This window comes from Echeneis naucrates, chromosome 13 (assembly GCF_900963305.1).
Source record: "Echeneis naucrates chromosome 13, fEcheNa1.1, whole genome shotgun sequence".
Lineage (NCBI taxonomy): Eukaryota > Metazoa > Chordata > Actinopteri > Carangiformes > Echeneidae > Echeneis > Echeneis naucrates.
Genome location: NC_042523.1, coordinates 7,434,311 through 7,458,997, shown reverse-complemented (window position 1 = coordinate 7,458,997; position 24,687 = coordinate 7,434,311). Strand labels below are relative to the sequence as shown.

Genomic DNA, 24,687 nt, shown 5'->3' with positions numbered 1-24,687 from the left:
TAAAATCTGTTTACCTCATACCACTGTGTGTCCTATAAAATACACTAACTTCATAGTCACTACTTTTTAGATGTTGCATTTATTTGCTATTTTATTTTTTAAACTTTTGAAACACTTCTATGCAACCTGTGATATCATACCCTCATTAAATGTTAACCCCACATATGTTTTTTATGTTTTTATGTTTTTTTCCTGTGCACAATTTGGTTGCTAATTTAGGTTTAACACTGTATCAATGTACTGTGGTTGTTTTGTTTTTTTTTTCACTCTAATGCTCTGAGTACATTCTGAGCGTTTTATGCACATGGATGTATGTATGTATATACATATGTATTACATATAAATATACCATTTGGATGTTTTGGGAATGGTTATTATAAAAAACTGCATACTGTATGTGCTGTAAGTATTTGTAACATAGACCAGAAGCACAACGTGGTCTGCAAATAAATAATTTTTCAAGAAAACAATATAAAATATGATGTTTAGCTTTGCTTTTTTTGTTTTATATATACATATATATATATATATGACCATCAATTCAGTTTGAAGATGAACTGTGTTTTGAGAAATTTCCTTTGAGCAACTGTATCAGTTCCTTTATTAGTCTTTAAATCTTTCCTAAAAATGCCATGTTCAGATTTCCTCACTTCCTGTTCCAAAGGACTTTCAAGAGGAGAGGTACAATGCTATAAATAACTACACAATTTAACAACTGCACACTGTTTGGTGATTGTTCTCATTACTCATCTCAAGATTGCTCATCTAAACACCATGCTAGCCTACTCAAATCATCATTTGCTCATTACCATCATTCACTGATTAAGTTTCATGACCTAATTCACTTGAAAAACAGACCTCCAAAGTGCAAGTCAAGCATACTGAGTAAACACATACATATACAACGCCTCAGTAAACCATGTGCTTTTATTACCAGTGCATATTAAGTAGAGAAAACAAAATTGTATGTATTGGTGTGACACAATCAGCGTACGGTAGAATGCTTCAAAACACATCTCAGAAAGGTGGGCCTTTGACTTTTTAAAGATGTCCGTTGTGTCTGTTAAGTCGAACATTAGATCGGGTGCATGAAAAACGGCAGCTTCGTGGCTGATTTAACTGGTGAAAGCAGGCCATATCCTGTAGCTAAGAAAATCTCCTCACTGGGGAGGGTGAATGTTGGCGTTCAGGTGTTTAAGCACAGTGCTGCGGGTAATTATACCAAACCAGGAAGTGGCCTTCTCCCTGCACCCGGTCACTCCTCTGCTCTGTCAGGAGGCTTTCACATGAGGTTACACGGAATGAACACTGGTGGGAGCAAGAGCAGCAAGGCTCACTGGTATACATTTTTCCATGGTGGTGGTGGGGGAGCTCTGCTGGACGTGAGAAACCTAACAGTGTCAGGTAGCTGAACAGATGAGTGTTTTCCAAAGCTAAGCGTGGATGAGTTTGCTGGCAAATATCGTCTATTAAGTTACCATTAAATATTTCTGTAACTGTTTCCTATGTGAATGAAAAACAAACGAGTAAACAAACAAAGTGGTAAAACAGAATTCATACTCCATCCCAGTCATTTTTATGATCTTGGATCCAGCCTACATTTGCACGAATTTTCCAAACATTTTCCAAAAGTGTCAATGTCTCGCTCAAACTCTATGATACAATGAGCACTTAAAGTTGTTCTGTTGATGCGCTAATCCAATTTGGATGGATTTCCTGAGATGTTTGTATTATTTCCGGTTCAGATGCGTTAGCACTTCAAATAATAAAGCTTTTTAAATGTTAAATGACCATAACTGTGACATGAATCCTCAACAGAAACCCTTTTAATGAACTATAAAATCACAATTAAAATGGGTTTGTATTTTTGGAAAACCGCTGCTCATGTGCTGAAACATGGATCTAAATTTTCCAGATTTCTTCACGGGTAGGGAACTGAATTCTGCTTTAAGGTGGAATTTCCTTTCAAGATTAAGGGATAAAGTGTCAAGCTCCAAAGGAAAAAAGAAAAAGAAAGAAAGCACATCGATTTAGAAAAATAATTTGTAAATGCTGAACTAGTGTATAAAATAAAATAAATTAGCTTTTTTTTTTTCCTTTTTCTGTTTTTTTGTCCCTTTAAAACAAACGATATTAACAAAAATGATTATTGTGCTGCTTACATTAGCAATAAATATGACACTTCTTTTAAACATGTGCTGGGTATGTTTCAAAAGCACACTTTTTAACAGCTGCCATACACACGTTTAAAATCCTGGAATCCTTGACTGCTGCTCTCTGAATAGCCAAAAGGCTGTGTTTGAAAATCATAGCACATACATACTGAGCCATCTAATATACACAATATACATTTATGTATGTACAATACATACAGCAAATCAATGCACAGATGGTGGTGACATTTGTATGTGTGATGTCAGTAAATGAGGAATTTTACATTTTGTTGCTAGAGAAGCGTAACACTGTTCATTTCACCGTAAGCATTAACTAGTTCATGAGAAAAGCAGCCGATGGGCACACTGCATCGTTGCCTAGGCATTAACATAAAATAAAACTTCATGCATTTGGACAAGTTATGGCTCATTAAATACGTCGATCTAGCTCCTACCCAGTCCGCTCTCACAGAAAGTGTGGTGCAATAATACCTTCAACAGTGTACAAATCACAAAAATGCTTTTGCACGTTCTCTAAACCCAGTCCATAGCTTCATGTCCATTACTTGTCCCAAGGACGCTACATCACCCAACTTTAAAATCAACCTTCGATACACATCATACAAAGTAAACTCAAGTTCAGTTCTATCTGGGAGATCAGCTGATGTGCACATCAAAAGGCTGCATTGGAAAGGTCATTGCACCTTGTGGAATACATTGGTTGTGTCGTTGTCAGTGCTTGCAGTGGTAAAGATGGCTTTCTCTGGGCTCTACTGCAGGTAGCGGTAGACCTTGAAGCAGTGGTTTCCAGAGTCCGCCACCGCCACATGACCGTCAGACGTGAGGGCCAGGCCCTGGGGGCCATAAAGGGGGTCCGCTGAGGTGTTGATGTAGGACAGGAAGGACCCTGAGCTGTCGAACACCTGGGTGGGAACACAGCAGAGAGGGGCAGGTTGGGTAAGAGATGGATATTCCTCCAAAGCTGCTATCTAGTTTTCACAAGCTAACCTGGATTCGGCTGTTGCCCCAGTCAGCAACAATAATATTTCCATTGGAATCCACAGCCACGCCCGTAGGAGCGTTGAACTGTCCGTTTCCCTCGCCATGGGAGCCAAATTTAAACAGGAACTCCCCATCTGCATTGTACACCTGCAGCAAAGATTAGAGGGGACAGTAGGAAAAAAACATAAAATAAAATAAAAATGCCAAAGAACAGCTGATTCAAAACATATTTAAAAACAACAAACCACTCAGGTTCTGTTTACAGCAGTCTATGTGTTGATTTTTGAAATAATTTTCTTATTCTTCCTCTTTTAATACCTCTTTAGTTTATATTTATTAAAGAAATTGAGGGATTTAAGTTGGCAATACTTAATTGCGGAAAAATACAGTAGAGTAATGACAGACATTATTTTGTGGATTCTCTTAAACAAGGATAAAGGAAAACGGGGGGAGAGGTTTGCTTTATTTTTCCTTTTCCACATTTACTACACACGTGCTTGCAACAAACCATACCTTGACTGAATGGTTATGGAAGTCTGTTACCACAATTTCATTTTTGTTATTTACAGCCACAAAGTGAGGACCTGGAAGCAGCAGAGGAGACGGAGAGAGACAAAAGAAAGATGCGTCATTCACTGTTTTTCAACACAAGAGGAAGTTCCGCACTATTTTTGGACTTTGAAAACAAAACACACAGTGGTCACAAAGAGACTCGGAGAGTTGACGTTGGACAATACGTGAGACATGACACAGCTGATGCATCAACATGTAAAAGAAAAAGAAAGATTCATTATCTCAGTTCACACTCACAGTGAATTCATTACTTACTGAAAACAGGGCCAGATTTACTAAGCTTTTGCTCCAGTGCAATGTTTGCACCACTTTTTTCTAAAAGAAAAGAAAAGGTCCAGGTGAGAAATTAAACTGAAAGACTGCTTTCTGTGCAACAACCGAAGCCAGTTCAATGCGGGATTCCAGAGATTGTTTTGGGTAAAGGCAGGGGTGAAGAAACGGTACACATTATTTTGATGCATGCATTAATGTGCGTTCTGAATTCTTGCCTTTTTAGCTTGGTTTAGCATTATGATGATGAGGTGTTTGTTTACAGTTTAGCATTATCAATGTAACAATAAAGAGTTGTTAACTTTGCATTGATATCCATGCAGGCAGCTGTACAGTACATGCATACTTTAGATAGTGAGGTGCAACACATGCCCATCAATCTGTAAAAAAAAAAAAAAAAATTAACGTTCCTGCAAAGTAGAAATTTGAATAAAACGGTAAATCTGGCCCAACCACATGCCCGGAAACATGAAGCATCATTCGGTGTACATCCCATTCTTTCACTAGAAAAGATCTCATTCAATTAAAGATCACACTGCAGATCAAAAGCGTCGGCTCACACGCAGGTACCTGCGAAGTGTCTGTCTGATGTTCCTCTGGCTCCGAACTTCGTCACCAGCTTCCCATTCGACTGGAAGATGAAGACACAGCAGGCCTTATTGTCAACAGTGATGATATGTCCATTCTTATCTACGGCCACACCCTTTGGTCCCATCAGTCTTCCTGCACCGATTTTGTTCTGCCACAGGGAAGATTTGGTCAATCAGTGGAACACCTTCAGCTGTACAATGAAAACATATTAGTTATTTCTTACTGATCATTCACCTTGAACTTGCCATCCGAAGAGAAGATGCTAATCCATCTGTTGTCATAATCGGCTACAATGATGTCGCCATTCATGTCTACTGTGACCCCTGTGGGGCGCTGCAGCTGGCCTGGTGAACGACCCCTGACGCCAAACCTCATCTTAAACTGCCCATCATTTGAGAATACCTGGACAAAGAGGAAAATTCAAATACACAACTAAAGAATTGATTGCATGTTAGCGCTGCCACTCAGGAGAATAATACACACTGACCTGTATGCACTGATTGTTGCTGTCTGCCACCACGATCCGACCATTACTGGAGGTCGAGATGCCTTGTAAGTTAGTGAACTCTCCTTTATCTCGTCCTCTGGTTCCTGCCACATCAACAAAACATTTGGCTGCTTCAAGACTGTGCATGTGTGGTTATGCTGTGCTTCACTCAAATATTTCAGCTTTCACCAAAGGGGCCTGAAAACCGATTACTCTTGCAATGCCAAGTGCTTAAATCATCCAGCGATATCAGCGAGCAGCTGCTTTAGTGAAAAAATAATAATAAAAAAAAAAAAAAACAACAACATGCAGCTCACTTGGCACTTGTCAACATTAAAAACAAATGTCGCCAATAATTCACCCACCGACTCTGTAGATCAACTCGTCCTCTATAGGGTTTTCCTTTTTCTTGGTGGTACTGTACATGCTGGAGGGCCTGCGCACAGCCTTCTGTCGAACATGGCCTCCGCCTCCACTTGGGGATTTCACTCTTCTCTTCACGTCATCTGGTGACTGCAGGACATCTGACGGTTTGACGGCACGCAACCGGTACGGACTCCCCCTCACAGGCTGTTCATACAGCAGCAAAGAGAAGCTGTATTCTCCCTCCGAGCGCATGGTGTATCCAACCTCATAGGTGCCATTTTTGTTGTCCACCACTTCGGCTTCAGTGCACACTCCATCTGCAGAGATAATCTCTGCCCTTAGAGCAGCGTTACCAGTCTTCACCAGTTCTCCATCCTTATCTTTAGTAGTGACAGTGACTGTGGTGTGCTGGCCGACCAGCGCATGTCTTAGGCCTTCACCTGTGGCAACGCTAGTATGGCCCACAGCCCCTGTCGTGATAAGGACTCCCAGGTTTTGGATGGAGCGCCTCAGCCCATCTGTCTCAACCTGGCATTCCAGATGCCCATTTTCATGAGGCTGTTCAGGAAAGTTGTGTCGTGCCAGGGCACTGACTCGCTCACTCATTTGTTTCTGGACCAACAGGACCTCGGTGGCACTGCCATGGCTGAGGGCCTGCTCGGTGAAGTTGCAGCTGCTTTGGATATTTTCTTTGCCCTGAAGCAAAGAGGTCAGCTGTGCTTGAAGCACCTATGAATACCCAAAAGGGCAGAAGCGGGACAGCCATTGGTGCTTGGACTACTATGTGGACAAATTTTCACTCTCTACCAATTAAAAAGGAAGAAAAACAGAAAGAGCTCTGACCTTCTGCTTCGTGCTGCAGATGTTTTCCACCTCAGTAATGAGGGCGGTCTTGCGCTGGTGTAAGGCCTTCTCAAGATCATCAAAAGTGTCACTAATTTCAGTCACTGCCTCATTTTTCCGTTCTGCCAGCTGCTTGGAAATTTCATTCACAAGCTCTATGGCAGCCGTCAACTGAGGTAGTCTGCCAGATGAAAGCAAAAGAACACTAAAACACTAAATAACACTTTTCCAATAGCATTCTTTGCGGTAAGATCCTTCAAGTACAATGACATAATAAGATAAAAGCTCTGAGAATTGTACCTGTTGCGCACCGTGTCAAGCTGATTTTTAAGTGCTGACTTATGCTGTTCAAGCACATCCCTCAGAGGAACCGTCACATGTTCCCTATGTTCTCCCTCAGTACACTCCAGACACATGGCTGTCTCACAAGACTCGCAGTAAAACTCCATCACCTGCAGATGGTGCCGTGGAGCAAGAGAGAAGTGAACAGGCTATACCGTATCTACGGCTAAATATACAACACATATCAGACAAAAATGATACAATATGACATCTTCTAAAAGCACACTGTCTCTCTGTGAACTTGGTGGCCGATCGGGCTGTGTAATTTAACCTACCTTGCCCTCATGGTTGGGGCAGGAGAGGGGCTGACAGGCTGTAGCTGCACTCGCTGACTCCAGAACGTTGCAGGCCTCGGGCCGGCTGCATTCCGGGTCTCGCTGTAACACCTCCATTAGGTTTGTGATGAAGAAGTTATTCTGCAGGGCCGCCACGCCTTTCTCTGGCAAAATAGATGTTTGTCTGCATACTGGGCAGGACAGCGTCAAAGACTGGGGAGGGATGTAGTTCTGAAGACACCTACGCAGGGACAGGACAGAAAAGAGATAAATCAGAGGGCTGGCACCTACTCCGGAGTCAACCTGGTGTGGAAACACAACACCAATGCAAAAAGATTTTTAGAGTTCAACAAGCTTCTGCTCCACTTTTTGCCTGGGCATAACAGAGCACCAAATTATTTACAGAACTGAGAAGCAAAGCTGTGGAAATCAGTGCTTGCTGCCAACAATGCTGTGTCATTAAGTATGCTGTCAGTTTTCCTGTGGCCATGACTGGAGTGGTTGGTGCCTGACATCATGCAAAAGCCGCAATGATGAAAGAGTAGGTTGTGGTGTGATTCCGGGTTATTAAACATCTTGAACTATCCTGTTAATGCATCTCATATAAAGAACCAACTGCAAGTAGAGCTTACACAAAGGCCAATATAATGGCCCATCTATTAATTCTACTAGAAATGTTTAAAAGCTGCATTTTTTACATTTTGCTTAAAATATGAATTGCTTCAGTGTTTGTTTTCATACTGACTGTCACCAAGGCACTTTGACTTGTTCCGTGCAAAAGGTTTTGTTCAAATAAAGCTGACTCATTCATTTGGCGCTTACTTCTCACAGAAGGTGTGGAGGCAGGGAAGGACCTTGGGGTTGTGATAATGGTCCAAACAGATGCTGCAGACCAGGAACTGCTTGTCAATCTGCCTGACCACAGGGCTGGTGCTGCCAGTCTCGCGCTTGGCCATAGTGACAGACATTCAAAGGGGAGACGAGGACCACTTAACCTGCAACACAGGGAGAAACAGGAGATAGGTCAAGGGAGCCTTGAGGAAGCATTCAAAGAAGGGCGAGGGTGAAGAGGGCGTATTCACTTACCCTCAGCATGAGCACAAGGAAGAAATGAGTCATTATGCTGTTAATGTTATAAAGCCTTATCCAAGGCCTGTATCTGCTGACATTTTACGCCTTCCCTGTCTTATAAAAATGTGTCTTTCAGATGAGCTTCTTTTCTTTTTTCACTAACACCCGAATACCCAGCGGTTGTTTAGCTTTTTAAGTGCAAATGTAAATCAACTTAATGCGGAGAAGAAAATTCACCACATGTGATTAACACTGCAGGGAAAAACTCTGAGTCAAGACAGCTATGCAGTCCTGGAGCCAACATGTCTGTGTTTACAGCGGTGTTAAAAGTATAGTGTATGTTCATCTATTAACAAAAAGTGTATATAGACATAAAACAATTTCAAAGCTTACACGATTTCACTAATGTCTCATGAGTGGATGCCCTGTAGCTCTCTGTTCAATGCCAGATTTGCTGTTACATGAAATTGTATCACTGGGTCAAGTACAGATTATCTCAGTGTGCCAGTGGCATGTTGTACATCTGTCATATTGTAAATAAGCACATAAAGGATTACACCAACAGACACCAGACACAAAGACACACTGTTTTAAAGTCGTCAATAAATACAAAGCAGAAATGTCATTTTTGCCAGTGGTCAATTTTAGGTGGATTTTTTTTCGTTTTAGCCGCACAAAGTAAAAACAATTATGTAAGTTTCTTCTACAACGCCTTTTTTCAGTGAGTACCAGCATTGCAGACTGGAGTTTTCTCTTTCACATGCTGCTTTTGCATCTTTGACTATCTATGTCTGTAATGCACCATCCTCCCATAACCTTGAGACTACATTGTGCTTCTTGTATGAGAGGAAGTACTTCTATGAAAATTTAAGGAGTGGTGCAAAACAAAGTCTGTGTCATCGGAGGCATAATAGGCAGTGACATGTTGAATGACTCTAAAAACTCATGCCAAGGATATTCAGGCAGAAAGCAAATCAATCCAAATTAAAAAGTCAGGCTCCAAAGAGTTGAATATAATGCTCTCAATTTTTCGGTGTTACATCAGTAAGCACCATCTTGTCTTATTATGGTTTCAGGATGTGGATAATTTAAAGTGAAATCAGAGATAAATCTTTATTTCCTCAGAATAAAAATTCACAACAAACTCAAACAAACCCGCGTAATCAAAGAAACATTGGATGTAATCCTCTCTCGCAATGGGATCAGATTATGGCAGCGTACTGAAAACCAGGAGACCAGTCTATGAGAAGGTGACATCGCCTAGTTAACGTTCAGAATCGTTGCTTTAATTATACAGGTTCATGATGACGCTGTGCTGTGTGAAGCAGTCGTGCTGACAAAGTCAGCATGAGATTGAGAGCAGAAACAAGAATCAAGATTTCACAACTGTATTTATCTCCAAAGAAACAAGCCTGAAAGAACAGACGCTATCCAAAAAACTACCATGTGGGTCACATGTAGTGTATTCAGGAACCGTACAGCATCATTATTCACTGATGATATGTAATATATCTGATGAGCAGTCCAACATGATTCAACATCATATGATTGTTTTTAGAACACTTATGGACACGGATGAGACAATGAGCACTTTGTGGAACCAGTCACTTGGATCAGAATGATTACATTTATTAGATGGATCTAACTAATATACAGAAAACACACACACACACCCTCACCCTGAGAGAGCAAAGTCAACTCACCCATCACATCTTCATGCGTCACAGCCCCGTGACTGTACAAATCTTCAGCCTCATGTTTGATCCACTGATGCACCAGCAGGGTTTGTAATCTCTACTTTGAAGCTGCATCTTCGCAACTGCTCTCTCAGTCTGACTTGGGATGGTTTGAATTATCAGGCCCACATGCCAAGCGCCAAAGCTTCCTACACTCTGTCTTTCAGCTCTGAACGGTGCCTGGAAAAATTTTGCTAGGCCCCTTTTTCTTGAGAGTAAGGAGAAGAAAAAGGAAGCTTTAAATACACCCCTCCCCAAATTCCGGCTAGTTCCTTCCCTTGGTTCCCAGCTGACCGAGTTCAGGCACCACCTGTCTGTCTTTGGGGAGGTGGGGGTGGTGGAGTGACGGTGAACTGGGTTGCCTGTCTCACATGGTCTAGCAGGCCTCGGAGGCAGCTGTCCCTCTCTGCAACACAGAGCCCTGAGCTCTAACAATGGCATTCAAGCCCCACTCACAGATTACTGCCCGACATCTTTCTCCCTCCCCTCATTTTCTTCCCTTCATTCCACTCTCTCTCACTCACATAAACGCACTCATAGCACTAGCAGGCCTGATCTCAGCCACAGACGTCTTACAGATGGGGATTTTCTCAGGCACGCTGGCCCCATTGTTGTTACTTGCCAAGTGATTACAAGGCCTACTGACTAAGGAGCTCTACCGAGCGCTTTCACTGTCCATGCAACCGGCCTTTTCCCCACCCTGTCTGCCTCCCCCTACTCTTGTCTCCCCTCACTGGGCTGCCTTTGCTTCACATGGACACTGAATTACAGCAGCTGAATGGTGACATCAGGAGGAAGCGTGAGGAGCCAAAGCCCTCAGGCTCCTCCCTTCTCAGCTAGCTGCCCACCCCCCCGCCTTCCTCTACATGCTTCCCTTCCTCTCTGCTGCCTGTTCCCTCAGCAGCCCTCTTATACTCAGTTCCTCCCATTTGCTTCACCACAGAAAGAGGATCTTTCTTTAAAAGTGGACTCTTACTGACAGCCACCCTTCATAGCTATGCGTGCGCTTAAACAATACGAGCACAAAATTTTTTTAAAAATGAAACTTTACAAGCCTGTGCTTCAAAGCTCTGAGTTATTCCCAAGTTTACGTGCAGCAAAACCTCCTTAAGACCAAATAAATCTAAAAATAACAGAAGCAATATAAGAGTTGAAACATCAAAAATGGCTCTGACAAAAATATCACAGACACACAGCACAGACAGGAGACCTAAATCTGAAGTATACTATATTGAATGAGGGAGCGTGTGACCAGATATTCTCCTAAACTTTATCACTGGAATTGTACGATCAGCACTTCCTTCATATTGCAAGCAAAAGTGTTTTTTCTGTGTCGGTCACCCTGAAGTATGACGCCAGCAGGAAATCCACAGAATGTGAATGTTTTTAAATTTGGCTGCACCTCTTGCCACTCTCACCTTGCTTTACAGTTAAGTGGCTTAGTGTCCTCCTGCAGGGTAAAAGCCCGTCTGCCATCCAGATTAGTGTGTCTCTCAGATTCCGACCATCATGCCCAACCAACTCAAATCTGAGTAAAAGCAAACGCCGTACAAAGATTTGTTGTTTGTGTGCTAAACACCCTTTTCCTGACCATGAATAGTTTTGAATTGGATTTCAGAAAAATGAGCTCACATGCAGTGAAATATTGCTGTCACTTCAAGCTGCTTGGATTTCCTCTTTTGCAGAGCTTGTTTTTGCAGAGCTCCCATGCTTTCTCAGTCTAAGGTTTCTCTTATGCCACCAATACAAAAGGTCATCGCTCGTGTCTATTAGTCCAGTACTTTTGCTACTTTGTGAAGTAAAAATGGAAAATAAAGACATTGACTAATGGAGAAGGGGATGAGAAAATGCTCCACTCCATTCACCCAGCAAATGTCAGACAAAATTAAAGATGGACTTCTCTTTTCTCCCCTGGTTTTTAAGTCTTTGTAAGCCCTTTTTGTTCAGGTCCTGTGGGGAGACAAAATGTGACCTCTTGGGTGAGTCTGACTACTCCCAATGTATGATAACATTAAAACTTCAAATATAACTGCTGTAGTTTCAGCTTGTTAGAGTGAGATTGGGTCCTTCAAAACTATTTGATCTTTAATCTTTGCATTTATGTTAATGAAAATAATTTCCAGCTGTTGTCCAATACCAACCATGGACTGTTGTGACTAACTGGGACTGTAGAAGGAAATGCTGCTGTGGCTGAGGCTTTGACCATCACAAATTTAATTCCCATCAGTCTATTCTAGCAGAGGGGTGAAAGGCAATATTAGTGCTTGGTTTAATAGTTTGTCTGTTATCACTGACTGTGTTATACTTATAAGGATATTGTCCAATACCATGATAGAATGAATACATGCAGAATGATCACCCATAAAATGATCAAAGCAATTAACCATGTTCTTTTCTTCATGTTTTGTAGCTTTCCCTTATTAAATATATATTGCTTATCCACATTAATATAATATCCTGTAAGTTATAAACGGGTCCTTTAAGCAGGCTCTAATTTGCAGATTGTTAATATCATTCCCTGGCTATGACGATTTAGGAATTCAGGATGTTTGCACTTGAAGGCCCATAAAAGTACTTTTTTCTTTCTGCTTTAGTAGGAGGCAAGAACCTTCAACTCTATCCAGCATTGTAAGACTATGTTTCACTCTCATATCTCAATGCGCTCTATTATTTAGAAGCAGTTAATCTGTTTTCTCTTTGGATGTGTGTGCCCTCTCAACGCAGCGAAGAGGACAGCAGACTTTTCCGGAAGTTTATCTTAATAGTCAGTAAAGTTCTGACCTTTTTTAAGAGTTGGCTCCTGATGATGTGCTTTCAGTATTGTTTTTATATGCTGGCTGTAATTTATGTTTCCATCCACTTCACGAGTATCCCCACGCATGTGTCATCATGGAGGGATTGTTCCCTGTACAGAACCAGCCAGGCTGAAATTTAGAATAAATGATTGACAGATTTTGTTGTTTTACGTTGTGGAATGTAATGAAGAAATACTTTAAGCTGAGCCTTAAAGGTACATATTACTGTCCATAAAATTACATTAGAAAATCAACCCATGAACTCAGAGGTCAGAGGTCTCATCATAGCAGCATTGCTACAAACTGTGTCTTATCTGTTAGAGATTTACTACTCAAGTCAAAATGATTTATTCTGAAGCACTGATTTTTTTTTCTTCACCAAGCAGCAAATCTATGAATAAATGGTAATTTTGTGGTCATTACACCAATTTGTGGCAATAAGTGGAATCCAATTCAGAGACAAGTCAGGCCTGACTGATTGTACTGACATTAAACGAAAGTAATGTGGACCTGAACATGAGCAGTCTAGAGAAGAAAACCTCAGAAGGTTTATCTGTTTGTTTCGGAGAGTGCGGAGGGGCTGCCAAGGGGCCAGGAAGGGCACTTGGCTCCATGATGACTCATCAGTCATTACTCAGAAATCTCTGCTCCTCAAACTAACAAGCACCCCTCACACCTCACTGCCTCAAATTAAGGCTCCTGTCTCTACGCATCAGCCTCTGTCAGAACTGTCATGCCAGTAGACCCTGGGTTTCACATAATAGGAATATATATGGACAGAATGTAGGACTAACACTGTCGTCTTTTACCTTTTTTTTTCTCTGCAGATATGACATTGATAAGATCAGACAAGTAATGAGAGAAAGTGACCACATCAACTCAAGTACAATAGTCAGCAGAGTCTCTAATCAACACTGACACGAAAAGGCAGTCTGGAGACATCTGGGTCGCTCCCTGTGAGCCGACGATCACAAAGGCTGGCTGAAGACAATGCGGCGTGCAGGCAGTCTGTCTGCAGACACAACATGCACTGCAGATTTTATTAAAGGACAATCAGTGCAAAGGCACAGGCAGCCGTCTGTGACCCCTGTCCATCTGAAGTAAGAGCCACAGAGTGGTGTTTCACATGTTGACTTAGGCCATCACATCATGTCTGGACACTTGCCTACAGACTTTTCTAGTTATCAATGGTCAGTTTGCAGTATGAGGAATTGTGGGTGTCACAAACAAAATGAAAATAAGTTTTCAACCTCACAACCACATATTCAAAATGTGTGATTGGCTGTGTGATACTAGTTTGTTGTACAGCACAAGTGTGCCTTTTCATTAAATTTACATTATCAGCACTGCAGCCTGAAGCAAAACAATCTTGTGACATTAAAATGAAGCGATTTGAATGTGTGTAAAATGCTTATACCATCAATAGTGTGTTATTGATGTAGTAAAGTTTAAACTGGGAAATATTGCTCTGCAGCTTCGGAAAATCCAATCTCATCTAATCTCATCCGTCATGTCATGTCTTGATGTGACTGCATCTTTCATTGGAAGTTTATGATGTGTTTGTCATGCCACAGGACCTAAAAGGACTCTTCAAGAGTCCGATGATTCGTTTGTTACAGTCTTGAGTTCACACAGCATATTGAATGGAATACAATCAACAATTCCTGTCCATTTACATTAAGGAGACGAAACAGGAATACTAGTGAAGTCAAATTTCTTTGTACCACTTCTTTGGTTTTTCTCAGACCTCATGGTGACAGGTTATAAGGGTCAAGTGGCCGGTGTACAGTTCTGTAGTAAATTAGGTTGATTTAAATGCTGGGACAGATGAATTATTTCAAGTGAAATTGAATTCAGTGATATTTTATTTTAGTAAACAGGTTAAGAAAATAGCTTAAATTTATTATCACAGGCCTCATTTACATGAGGGAGCTATAACCTGCTGATTAAATCATTAAATCACTGAATATGGAGGATGCAATTATCTTGATCAATCTATCTATCTACAACAAATTAATTGATATACTTATCTTCTCTTCCGTTTTGGGGGCAGGGGGAATTGATTCTGATAACAAGTGGAGTTCGTGCTACATCTTCATTACTGCCACATGCCTGCCTGTGGCTAAATTAGAATTCAAAGGTCATGCTGTATCTGGTCACTCCTGAGCGACAGTTTGAGCTGCCAACGCTCGGTTACTAGTTCCACAGTTACAAAGATGTGTTGGAACAACGCTTTGTGTGTCACTACTGTGAGACCCTTGCACCCATAGTTTCTGTGCACATCCCGTTGGGCCTGACTACTTAAAGAAGACAGGCATGAGCTGAAAGTCCCAGCCAATGTATTTCAAACTGAACTGATCCCTGAAGTGCTTAAGACAGACACATAACCCTCAGGCGCTGCATCCAGGACCGTCTGCAACCTCGTCGTGACCCTGTGCAGGCAGCCGGCAAAGCAAAACCTCCCAAACATTTCCATTGGTTGCACTCATGAAACATGTGACATTTGAGATAGTTTTACACAAAGACGAGCCGTCTTCCAGAACAAAAGACCAATCAATAAGAAACCACTGAACCATCTGCTCACAGTCGAGGCCAGAAGTGTGAAAAATGATGCATTAGCTGGTGCTGCAGTACAATGCAACACGCACTGACTGACAAAAGCAAACAAGGCGCTGATTCATATGTTTCTCACATAGCTTCTCAGCAGTATGGCCCATACAAATTCAGATCAGAAAACCAATGAAAGGTCACTAATCCTCTAAACAAAAGAGCATGTATGCTTGATTACAGAGCCCAGCCCTCAGACTGCAGCAGAGATGCCCACCTGCTACAGAGCGGCAGCCAGGGCTCCCTAGGAGCTAAAATGGAGAAGTGTGTGGGCTGGTTGAGGAGGAATTTAAGAATCAGAGCTGCAGTTTAGTGCAACAGTTGCTCTTAAATTAAGCTGGAATAAATGTATTTGCTCTGTGTCCTCCGTGACCAATAAATATCTCAACAGGGAGGATACCATGGTCAATAACTACACCCAGTCTGATTTGGCAATGCACAGATGCCGGTTGGGACAGAGTAATAAATTATTCATCTGCTCCCATCTCAGTCATTGTACTATTGAGGTTTCAAGATAATGGCACAATGAGATGAGAAAGCAGAAATACGACACCATTAAAAATAAAAGGGAATAGCTGAAGTGTACTCACATGAATTCCCACCAGGCGGGAGGGGAGTGTCAGGATTTCAGGCCGTGGAGAAATCTTCCCATTGTCAGTGTCCTGATCCTGCACAACAGAATCCACAGAGCAGGCGACAGAAAGGAAAGGGCAGGGTCTGTCTGGGAGAAGAAGGGGACAGTAAGGAAGAGGCGAAGGGAAAGGAGGGTATTTTGGGAGTGGCTTACACGCGGTATTGGTCAGATGGCTGATGGGAGGAGCTGAGGAGCCCAATAGCATATGGAGGGGGCAGGGAATATGCAGAAGCATGAAATCTCAAGAACTGACAGAGGGATACAGTCTGTCTGGTGCAAAGGGGTTTGGCTTCCCTAAATACCGCCCAGTTCCCTTAAAAGGACAAAGGATGCTGTTTATTACCTTTAAGCTTTAAATCATCAGGGTACAAAGAATTATTGGCATGCAATGACAAAAGCTGTGTACAACTGTATGATGCAATAGGAGAAAACAAGGTGTAGTTCAGTTTCATGGCATGTTTCGTGTTATATCCTCCAAAAACTTGCCTCATGAGTTTTTTTTTTTTATTAAACATGGATATTGATGATGACTATATAGTTGCAAGGAAATGAAAGCGTTTAGAGGGAAAGCATAGACATGGGTGTAGACAATCAGCAGGGAAATCCTACTTCCTCTTGTCTTTCGGGTGGAGTCAGTGGTTGTGTGGTGGTTGATGTCAGGGCTTTTGATGAGTCCATTTGAATATATATTAATATAGGGAAAACTATTCTGGCTTCATACAAAAGAATGGTTGAAGAACAAAGCATTTAGCTCAAGCTTCAGAGCAATGGATGTTGAATCTCTTTCCTCTGAAGGTTTAGGTGTGGAGGAGTGGGGGATGGGTAGCTTCTCTAGGTAGAGACTTATGAGAGGCAGGGTGTCACAGAAAGGCATGAATGAAAAAAGATGAAGCTGTGTTGTAATGTGCAGACGCTGTGTGAGGCTGCTACAGTGGTGCAGGCAGCGGGGAGTTTGTTGGGGGTGGGGCTTGGGGTGAGGGGCAAACGCAGTCATCTCTGGGTTTTAGTCTGCAACATGGAGTTGCCATGGAGACTGCTTCCATCCCTGTTATTTAGTCAAGATGGCTACTGCAGTCTGGTACATGCAGCGGCAGCGGTGAGCAGGTCACACAGTACAAACTGTAGGTAGTCTCACATCACTGCCAAGGCTCACACATCCTGAATAACTTGTAAGACGGCGCAATGCCTGACTGAATCCAAATTTCAAAGCTGTTTGGTTTAATGGTCTATCCCTGACAATTTATGGAAAAACATTTTCCTCATAACTGCTTTTACTGAAGCGACTGACAACACAATAGCTGCTACTGTTAGCAACTGGAAAATACAATACAATTAAAATAATAGACAGTCTCTGTTTCAGCAGGCCTATCATTTTTCAAAAAGCTGATGTTACAATACAATGATAATTCAAGACACATTGTCTACCAGAGCCATTTGTTTTCATCACATTGCAAATTCAAAACAGGTTCCACAACGAATGAGGAAAGACTCACAGCTAACACAATGATGTCATTACTGTACAACCGTTCTTTTTATGGCCCGCATCCAAAAGCAAAGATAAGAAGAGCAACTCTTCCTTGTTTCCTCTGTAAAATAAAGCCAACTGAAAGCTGTGAAAGCGTTTACATACTGTACCTGTGGGACCTGCAATTCAGAAGCTCTATCTGTATCTGTACTCTACAAAAGAAGAGTGACGATTTCAAATGTTTTCTGGAGCTTGAATGAAATAAAACATCGGCTGATTCATCACTCTAAATAAACAGTTCTGTATAAACATGTAGTCGATATGTTTTTATTTCTGAATATTACTTCAGCATGAAAATACTGCGTAGGCAGTAGTGTTCTCCTGTCTCTCGTACTTAAACTTTTGTTTTTGGTATTTGTGTGTATTCATTGAACAAGCCTACTGACAGTTACAAAAACAATTTGACAATTCATAATTAATGGCAGGACTTTTTGTATTGGTGTAATTCAATTGGCCACAAATCTCAGTCTTATAAATAGTTCATCACAAATAAATATCACAACCTTTCAGATGACTCCAGTGAGTCTTTAGATGAGAACACAACTAAAAGTACGATTTGCTGCACGTGAAAAGTGAGCTTTTGCAACTCTGGTATTAGCTTGAAAGAAATCCCAGTATACATTTTGACATTTTGCGTGTATTGGCGCAAGGCCTCGTGGAAACAGCCTGGCAGTGGCACAAGCAGTGTGTAGAGGTAAATACAGGCAGGCTGGTCGTTTCCATCTCAGTAGGCCTTCAGGTTTGTCCTTCAACAAACCTGAGATCAGCAGCCTTCATTTTTAGACTGACAGTCCATGGTTCAGCTCTGCCCAGATACAGGCTGCCTTTCTAACGCTGACCCATTTAAGACTGAAACAATGGCTGAATTCAGTAAGACTCTGAAAGCATCCACGTCCCTGTGCGTTTTTGATGCGCTTCTCTGCGTACAACATATATATACAAAGAGGAAAAAAACAAAGATTCATAACTTTAAAACTGCAAATAACGCTGCATTCAAACACACAGCACAAGTCATTTATCAAAGTATCAAAAATAACATTCAAACCAACAGCTCAATACAGTTTGATTACAGTACTCTACTGTCTTGTCATTACACTTGACTTTCTCTTAACATTGCAACACACGCTGTATGTGATTTATCCGTCATTTATCTGACTGCGTCATGCATGGACAAAGAAAACTTGTTTGCAGTGAGTATGTCTGTTGCTGTTTTTGCTTACTAAACAGTATACTAGCAATCTGTAATTCAACAAAGCCCACATTTTCTGTACAACAGTTTACCGTGTAACTGTGTAATTCTGCCATCTGGTGGCACGACATACAAAACAGTCTGAAAAAACTCTCCCAACAACATTCCTGGGGCTTTCTGCCTCTTCACAACCTTTACAACCCATTATCCAGTTAGTGTCACTGAAGAAACACATACGCAGCACCACCACTTGTTAATTACAAGTAAATTCCCGTACTTCCCCTTCTTTACATTTTATATCTTTCAAAGTCTATACACTGGAGTCACTGCCCTTACGAACAGTATCCTTGCTGTTCTGCAGTTTGCTTATATCTCCAAGGCGCTTAAAGAAATTAAAAAAGGAGGAGTCAGTCTTTAACCACGTACTCCCGGGGGGAGTTTTTTCATTATTGCTGTCCGAGTGGTTGTCTGCGGAATCCATTGATTTGCCCTCTTGGCTTTGCTCCCCAAGCATGTCATCTGGAGACTGAGATGAAGAAACATTTGGTTTGCTTTTCTTTTCTGCTGATGGAGAGGTCTGGTCTTGAGCAGCAGCTTTTTTACAGTTGTGAGAAACATTGGTAAAATCAAAAACTTGTTTGGAGGAGTTCTGTTCCACACCCATGGCGGACGGTGTCCCTTTTTCCCTTGCCACAGGAATAGGACTTCTGACTTCAGGCTGATCCCACAGATTATCTTCCTCTTCGTCAGTTTTGGGGACTTTAGTAGGAAGAGTATGGCGACGGCATAGGTTGCGTTTTGGGGTGGATGAGCCATTAAGCAAAAATTTTACCAAATCTTCATTTGTTGGGTCTCCGGGATACCTGTCCATTTCCTCATCAAAGGTGCGCTGACGAGGTAAAGTGGAACCTGCACTGGGAGATTTCTGATTTTCCAAGGGATAGTCCCCAGATGAGACGCTGCTATGACTTTTCTGAAAGCGCAAAACTTTTTTAGATGCTTCACGCAACTTTTGGGCCTCCTCCTCATTATTGTCCTGTATATCTTCCTCACCATCATCAGTGGTGCTCGAGAAAGTTCTGTTTGAGGAAATGCTTGTGGGCCTTTTGGGCGGGTGCAGGTCATCTTTTCTGGAAGTTTTTATCTCTTCCTCACAAGGAAAGCATCCTTTGTCCTTGCTCTCCACGCTATTTGATTGAACGTTATTTTGTGTGGAATTTTCTGTAAGTTCAGCTGCTGAATTCCACTCTTTTCTGCCCATCTCCTTCACTCTACATAAGTCACCTCTTTTTTGATTTCCAGTGGGGACATTCATCTGCACTGTAATTTCTGATAAGCTCCCATTGTTCGGGCTGCCTGTTGTTGGGCTCCCGTGAGTGGATGAGGGTCTTCCAGGTCTTCTGCGAGACGCATGCTTTGTAAGGAAACTCTGTAGTACCGATTCTAATGCAACACCATCCATTTCCTTGTCTCTGCTGGAACAAGTAGCTGTGGATCTGCGCTTGGCAGCAATTTCTAGTCTATCTCGGTGTCGTCGCTTTACCTCTGCCACCTCTCTAGCCTTGTTTTCCTGCAGAAAACCAGAGTTACTGGATCAATCAGGAGCTCAGTTTGCCTCTGCTAATAAAAATGATGACAGCAAAAGTTCTTACCTGAATGGCCCGCAGGAATCGTTCACAAAAAGAGTTAAAAATGGAGCAGCATTCCTCCAATTTGAATTTATTTGGGTCTTCACAGAAGTATTCTGCCACAAAGTTACTCACTGACTGCAATTCCTGTAGCTCAGTCTCTAATTCAGCCAAACACACTGCAGCCTCCTAGAAAACCATGGAAAAAAACATTTAAGCATGTGAGAACCATTAAAATCAAACAGCCTAACTGAATCCTCCAACAGAAGCCTTCTTTACCTCTAGAAAATCCTCCATCTGTTCCTTTAGGTCTTCCTGCTTTAAGGTATCTTTTTTGGCATTTTGTACTGTCTTTACCAATTTTCCAAACTCTGCTTCAATGTCACCTTTATTTATCCTTGGAGAATGAAAAGAAGATGGATTTGATAGCACTGCAATTAAAAGGAATGTTAAGATACAATACGAATAATGAAATTCTTTACCTTGCTGCAGCTTCGATGTGTTTCAGTTGTTCCGGAAATTCAAGAAGCCCTACGTCTACCCTCTGAGCTTGCTGTGGTAAATGTAAAGATACATGTAAACCTACTATAGATTTCAAGCAGATCAAAAGAAATAAAAGATATTTACCATCACGACATAATGCATAAGATTCATTCCAGGTTTGTTTGCTTTGGTGTCCACTAACTTTAACAGAGAAGCCATTCGGAAGCCAATGGCACTGCCTGCATAGCCACCCTGTGATCAAATTAAACAAGGTAAGACTGAATGATGCAGACCATAAACCAAAATTCATCTTAAACTCTATTGTCACATAACACTGACTCACAGCATTCATGTAATTTCCAGTCTTTAAAACCAGGCGAATGACAGAGTGTAGGTTGTCAGATTCCAATAGCTCTAAAAGAAACAACAAAAAAAAAAGGTTAAACTCTAAATCTGATTTTATTAACTTAAAGCCTTTAGAGAATCTTGTCATTTTAAAAAACACACAATACCCTTTCCAGCAGCTGTCAAAGTTCCAATGAAGTCTCTCATTTCTTCGACAAGGGGGAAAAATTCCTCTTTGAGCACCAAGCTGCTGAGACGCTCTTCATAACTAAGAGATATGAAATCTCCATCATTAATGAACCACAACTGATATTAAACACATTCCACACTTGGAATTATATTACAGGTAGCTCACCTGGGAATCTTGACCAGCAATAGCATAAACCTATCTGCTTCAGGAAGAGCGGAGTGATCACCCTTAAACTTGACGAGCTGCTTCACCTGAATTAATTAAAACACCCCCCAAGAATATATACAATGAATACATATTTATTGAATTTATATTACAAATAATATAAATACAATTTAAACACATATATATTATTACATACATATTATACATTTGTGTTATTGTCTTGATTAGAAATGTTGTTGTAAGTGTGACAAATTGCATTAGAGAAAACAAGGGGCTCAAACAAATACCTCCCCATCGTCCGGTGCCAACTTGCAGAGCTCCCTCAGTTTTCCAGAACCAAAACTGAGACTATTTCCTGATTTAATTTCTTCAATCAAGTCTTCTACAGGCCTATGGAAAGAGGCAGAAACAGCAATAGGGTTGACTTGTATAGTTACTGTGTGTTTTTGTTTTAGTGTTGGGAAATCTAAAGAGCAATGTGTGTCATGTTAACACAACATGTTTGAATCTTTGAAAGACTTGGGTGCTTGAGACCAACAAGCCTCTGCCTGCTCAAAAATCTTAGCAAAATTACAACACTGCAGGAACTCCTGATGTCAATCCTCAAAAAACACATCATGTACAAGGCATGAGACTGATGAAATATCCTTTAACTCTGTTTTAGACAGAGGGAATCACATTTTTTGAAGAATTTGAACTAATGGAAGCCATTAAATGGTTAGATTAATGTATATAAAATCACTTTGCTGCTCATCATCAAAATGATCTGAATTAACCATGGTATTTACTACTAGATGCGTGGCATACAATAGCCATGGGCAATACATTTACAATAATGCTGCAGGTTATCTGCAGCATTATTGTTATCCGCATCAGATAGCATGTTGGAGCTGTAGAAAGGTGTAGATCAGACAAGCTGGGACTTGTCAGATGTGAAAGGATTGTGAGCATGAGGCAGCCATATTGCCGACTAATGTGTCTGCCTCATCCTGTGTTGCTCTGTACTCAAACACAAGAACATCGTGGCGCAAAAACAATCACACCCCAGGTACGCCACCACTGACTCACCGCTTGAATTGCTTCAGGAAAATTCCAATGTTCATGCTTCTCTTGGAGCTGAGGATGGAAATCTGGGGATATGGAAAGAGACACAGACCTGGATATAATCAGCTTGCCATTTGTTAAGATAATTTCACTGTTGGCTTAAGCAGTGTCTTTTGTATCACAGATACCTCGCCTTTCCAAACAGACAGTTGATTCCAAAGGTTAAGAATTCCTTGAGTTGATTGTATTGAAGTATCAGTGGTAAAGATACTATTTTCCATTAGTGATACATTTTGTCAGTGTGTTTCGTCTTTGGAAAACGGGACACAGGTCAAAGTAAAAGTTTTACTAGCACACCTTAACCCACTTTTGTTCGGGCAAACATTACACCTCAGCTGATCTACATAAGAAATAACAGTGGCTGATATAAATCTATACGCACAACCTGCCATATCTTAAACTAATTTGTTTTTGCTTTTTTAGGGTTTAATCCTTGCCTTTATAAAAACGAAAAAAGTTGATTCTGTAGAGCAGTTTAGATCCAGAATATAAGTAGGCTAGTATACAGAATAGTTCTGTATGAGGATACAAATCTATCTTCCTTTAGCAAACAGAGAAGAATAGGGACACTCCACCCTGGTATTGGGTGTTTTAAAATCAAAAGAAAATGTTCCTAAGACAAACATTATATTATAATTATTACCATTCTGATAATGCAGCACACCATCACATTGATTACTTCTCTACTCTTTCATGGGAGGACTTACAAAAGTAACAGGTGGAATTAGCTCATCTGAGAAAATCCTTATATCTATAATCTGCAGTGGTTGTTGGTAGAAACATTGTAAAATGTTTCCTGTTTATCTTAACATCAAACCAAGCAAAAAATAAATAAATAAATAAATGAAATCAATCCAGTATCTCAGTGTTACACAAGAAAAATACCGTGCATTTCAATCTGTTGCTACAGACCACTGGGGTTAAAGTGTCACTGACTCAGCACTGTGACATCTGTATCCTCAGGCTGCCTGTACTCACCAGCTCCCCGCCTGGTGCCGAAGATGGCAGGCCCCTCAGACTCTGTCGATTCAGGGCTTTGATTTTCTGCTGGCACTGCTTGTGGCTGAACAGCTCCTCCATGCGATCGGTGTCCAGCTCATATTCACCATCAGTCGTGTCTGATGTCCAGATATTGTGCTTTCCCACCACACTGTGTTTGGGAAGGGTTTCCCAGTTGAAATTACGCATCCTGGAGCGGCGGCGCTCCAATTTTCCAAAGAGGCCCTGGCCATGTAGGGGTGAAGGAAGGCCAGGAGCTGGAGGAGGAGGAGGTGGAGGTGGAGGAGGAGGAGGTGGAGGTGGTGGAGGTGGAGGTGGAGGTGGTGCCAGCAGGGGTGGTGGAGGAGGTGGAGTGGGAGATCCTCCTGGTTGCATCTTTTGCCAAAAAGCCCTCAGAAGGTCTGGGATTCAGTCATGGCCTCACTCCCATACAGAGGCGGGATTAAGCAAAATACAAAGTGTTCTGATTGACTGTTACCTGACAGCAGCACAGCCTTTTGTGCTGAGACTTGTCAGATAGGATGATGTGTTCAAACTAAACAAGAAAAAAAAAAAAAAACAGAACAGGGTGGGGAGACATGTGTGCAGTTTAGCAACGAAGAAAGCTTTTAATTCTAGTTCTTTTAACCTCACTTATGATTTTTGATTGTTAAATGTATAAATGTTTTAAAATAAATAGAAGAATAAATAATTGTTGTGGCACTGATTTTGTGCTACCAAAAGGAAGCCTAAAATAAAGATATATATATATATATATATATAAAGGTTCTGGTCTGGATCTGGGTCCGTTTTATTCCGGAATCCACCTCAACCTTTGAACAGGAAACACTGTTTCTTCAGAGGTTTTTTATGCCTCCCCACTCAGAAAAACAAACAAACAAGCAAAAAACCTGATCTGATCAGAAAGTAAAAAAGAACCTACCTCGGTGATTCAGGATCGGTCGCTTGGTCCTAATTTAACCTTCCTTTTCTGTTTCACTTCCCGGTGTCGCCTGGTTGAGACTCCTGAAGCAAAGAGTGACATCAGACTGGATAACGCAACACAAAGTGTCGGCACGCCCGCAGACCTGCACACGACGGCCCGCCCAGGTGGAGGCATGTCCGCCCGAGTCTGCCGCCTGGGAGCGCTGGCCCCGCCGTGTCGCCACAGGACGACAGGTCACTGATCCACGCCCCGATAAACAACAAAAAACAAACAAACAAATACATCAATTTCTCCAATTCGTTGGACTTCTTACACCATCCAACCCCTGATGCGACCCCTGATAGACATTAAACTGCTCCATGTCAGACCGGACTTTAACTATTTATCAG

General features: G+C 41.5%; 2 protein-coding genes across 4 annotated transcripts; both read right to left on the bottom strand.

The window, feature by feature from the left end:
* Positions 1 to 913: 913 nt before the first annotated feature.
* On the bottom strand, positions 914 to 15,824 carry LOC115052800 (tripartite motif-containing protein 3-like). Of its 3 annotated transcripts, none has more exons than XM_029517146.1 (13): positions 15,702 to 15,824; positions 7,725 to 7,897; positions 6,903 to 7,143; positions 6,586 to 6,737; positions 6,286 to 6,466; positions 5,442 to 6,171; positions 5,077 to 5,180; positions 4,824 to 4,991; positions 4,569 to 4,737; positions 3,984 to 4,043; positions 3,669 to 3,739; positions 3,162 to 3,302; positions 914 to 3,076 (listed from the first exon to the last, which is right to left on the bottom strand). In XM_029517146.1, exons 2-13 carry the CDS (start codon positions 7,868 to 7,870, stop codon positions 2,924 to 2,926), a joined length of 2,316 nt encoding a protein of 771 aa, XP_029373006.1. In that variant the 5' UTR covers positions 7,871 to 7,897; positions 15,702 to 15,824; the 3' UTR covers positions 914 to 2,923. The 3 variants fall into 3 exon arrangements, with proteins under 3 accessions (XP_029373006.1, XP_029373007.1, XP_029373008.1); XM_029517147.1 differs by lacking the exon at positions 15,702 to 15,824 and adding an exon at positions 9,677 to 9,804; XM_029517148.1 differs by lacking the exon at positions 3,984 to 4,043.
* Positions 15,825 to 18,270: 2,446 nt separating this feature from the next.
* fhdc4 (FH2 domain containing 4) lies at positions 18,271 to 24,426 on the bottom strand. Its single transcript, XM_029518490.1, has 12 exons — positions 24,296 to 24,426; positions 23,353 to 23,908; positions 22,339 to 22,400; positions 21,558 to 21,660; positions 21,271 to 21,356; positions 21,083 to 21,183; positions 20,914 to 20,984; positions 20,715 to 20,822; positions 20,570 to 20,640; positions 20,367 to 20,484; positions 20,112 to 20,276; positions 18,271 to 20,029 (listed from the first exon to the last, which is right to left on the bottom strand). The coding sequence occupies exons 2-12, from the start codon at positions 23,746 to 23,748 to the stop codon at positions 18,770 to 18,772; spliced, it is 2,541 nt and encodes an 846-aa protein (XP_029374350.1). The 5' UTR covers positions 23,749 to 23,908; positions 24,296 to 24,426; the 3' UTR covers positions 18,271 to 18,769.
* Between the last annotated feature and the right edge of the window lie 261 nt (positions 24,427 to 24,687).

What these genes read in the sequence shown, in the direction of transcription:
- LOC115052800 (XM_029517146.1), bottom strand. Translation starts at nt 7,870, where the DNA reads ATGTCTGTCACTATGGCCAAGCGCGAGACTGGCAGCACCAGCCCTGTG. An exon ending in GCCCCAACCATGAGGGCAAG is followed by an intron (nt 6,738 to 6,902) that starts GTAGGTTAAATT and finishes CACCATCTGCAG; the next exon opens with GTGATGGAGTTTTACTGCGA. An exon ending in GCAACAATCAGTGCATACAG is followed by an intron (nt 4,992 to 5,076) that starts GTCAGTGTGTAT and finishes CTCTTTGTCCAG; the next exon opens with GTATTCTCAAATGATGGGCA.
- fhdc4 (XM_029518490.1), bottom strand. Translation starts at nt 23,748, where the DNA reads ATGCAACCAGGAGGATCTCCCACTCCACCTCCTCCACCACCCCTGCTG. An exon ending in TGGCACCGGACGATGGGGAG is followed by an intron (nt 21,357 to 21,557) that starts GTATTTGTTTGA and finishes TAATTAATTCAG; the next exon opens with GTGAAGCAGCTCGTCAAGTT. An exon ending in GATTCCTGCGGGCCATTCAG is followed by an intron (nt 20,030 to 20,111) that starts GTAAGAACTTTT and finishes GGTTTTCTGCAG; the next exon opens with GAAAACAAGGCTAGAGAGGT.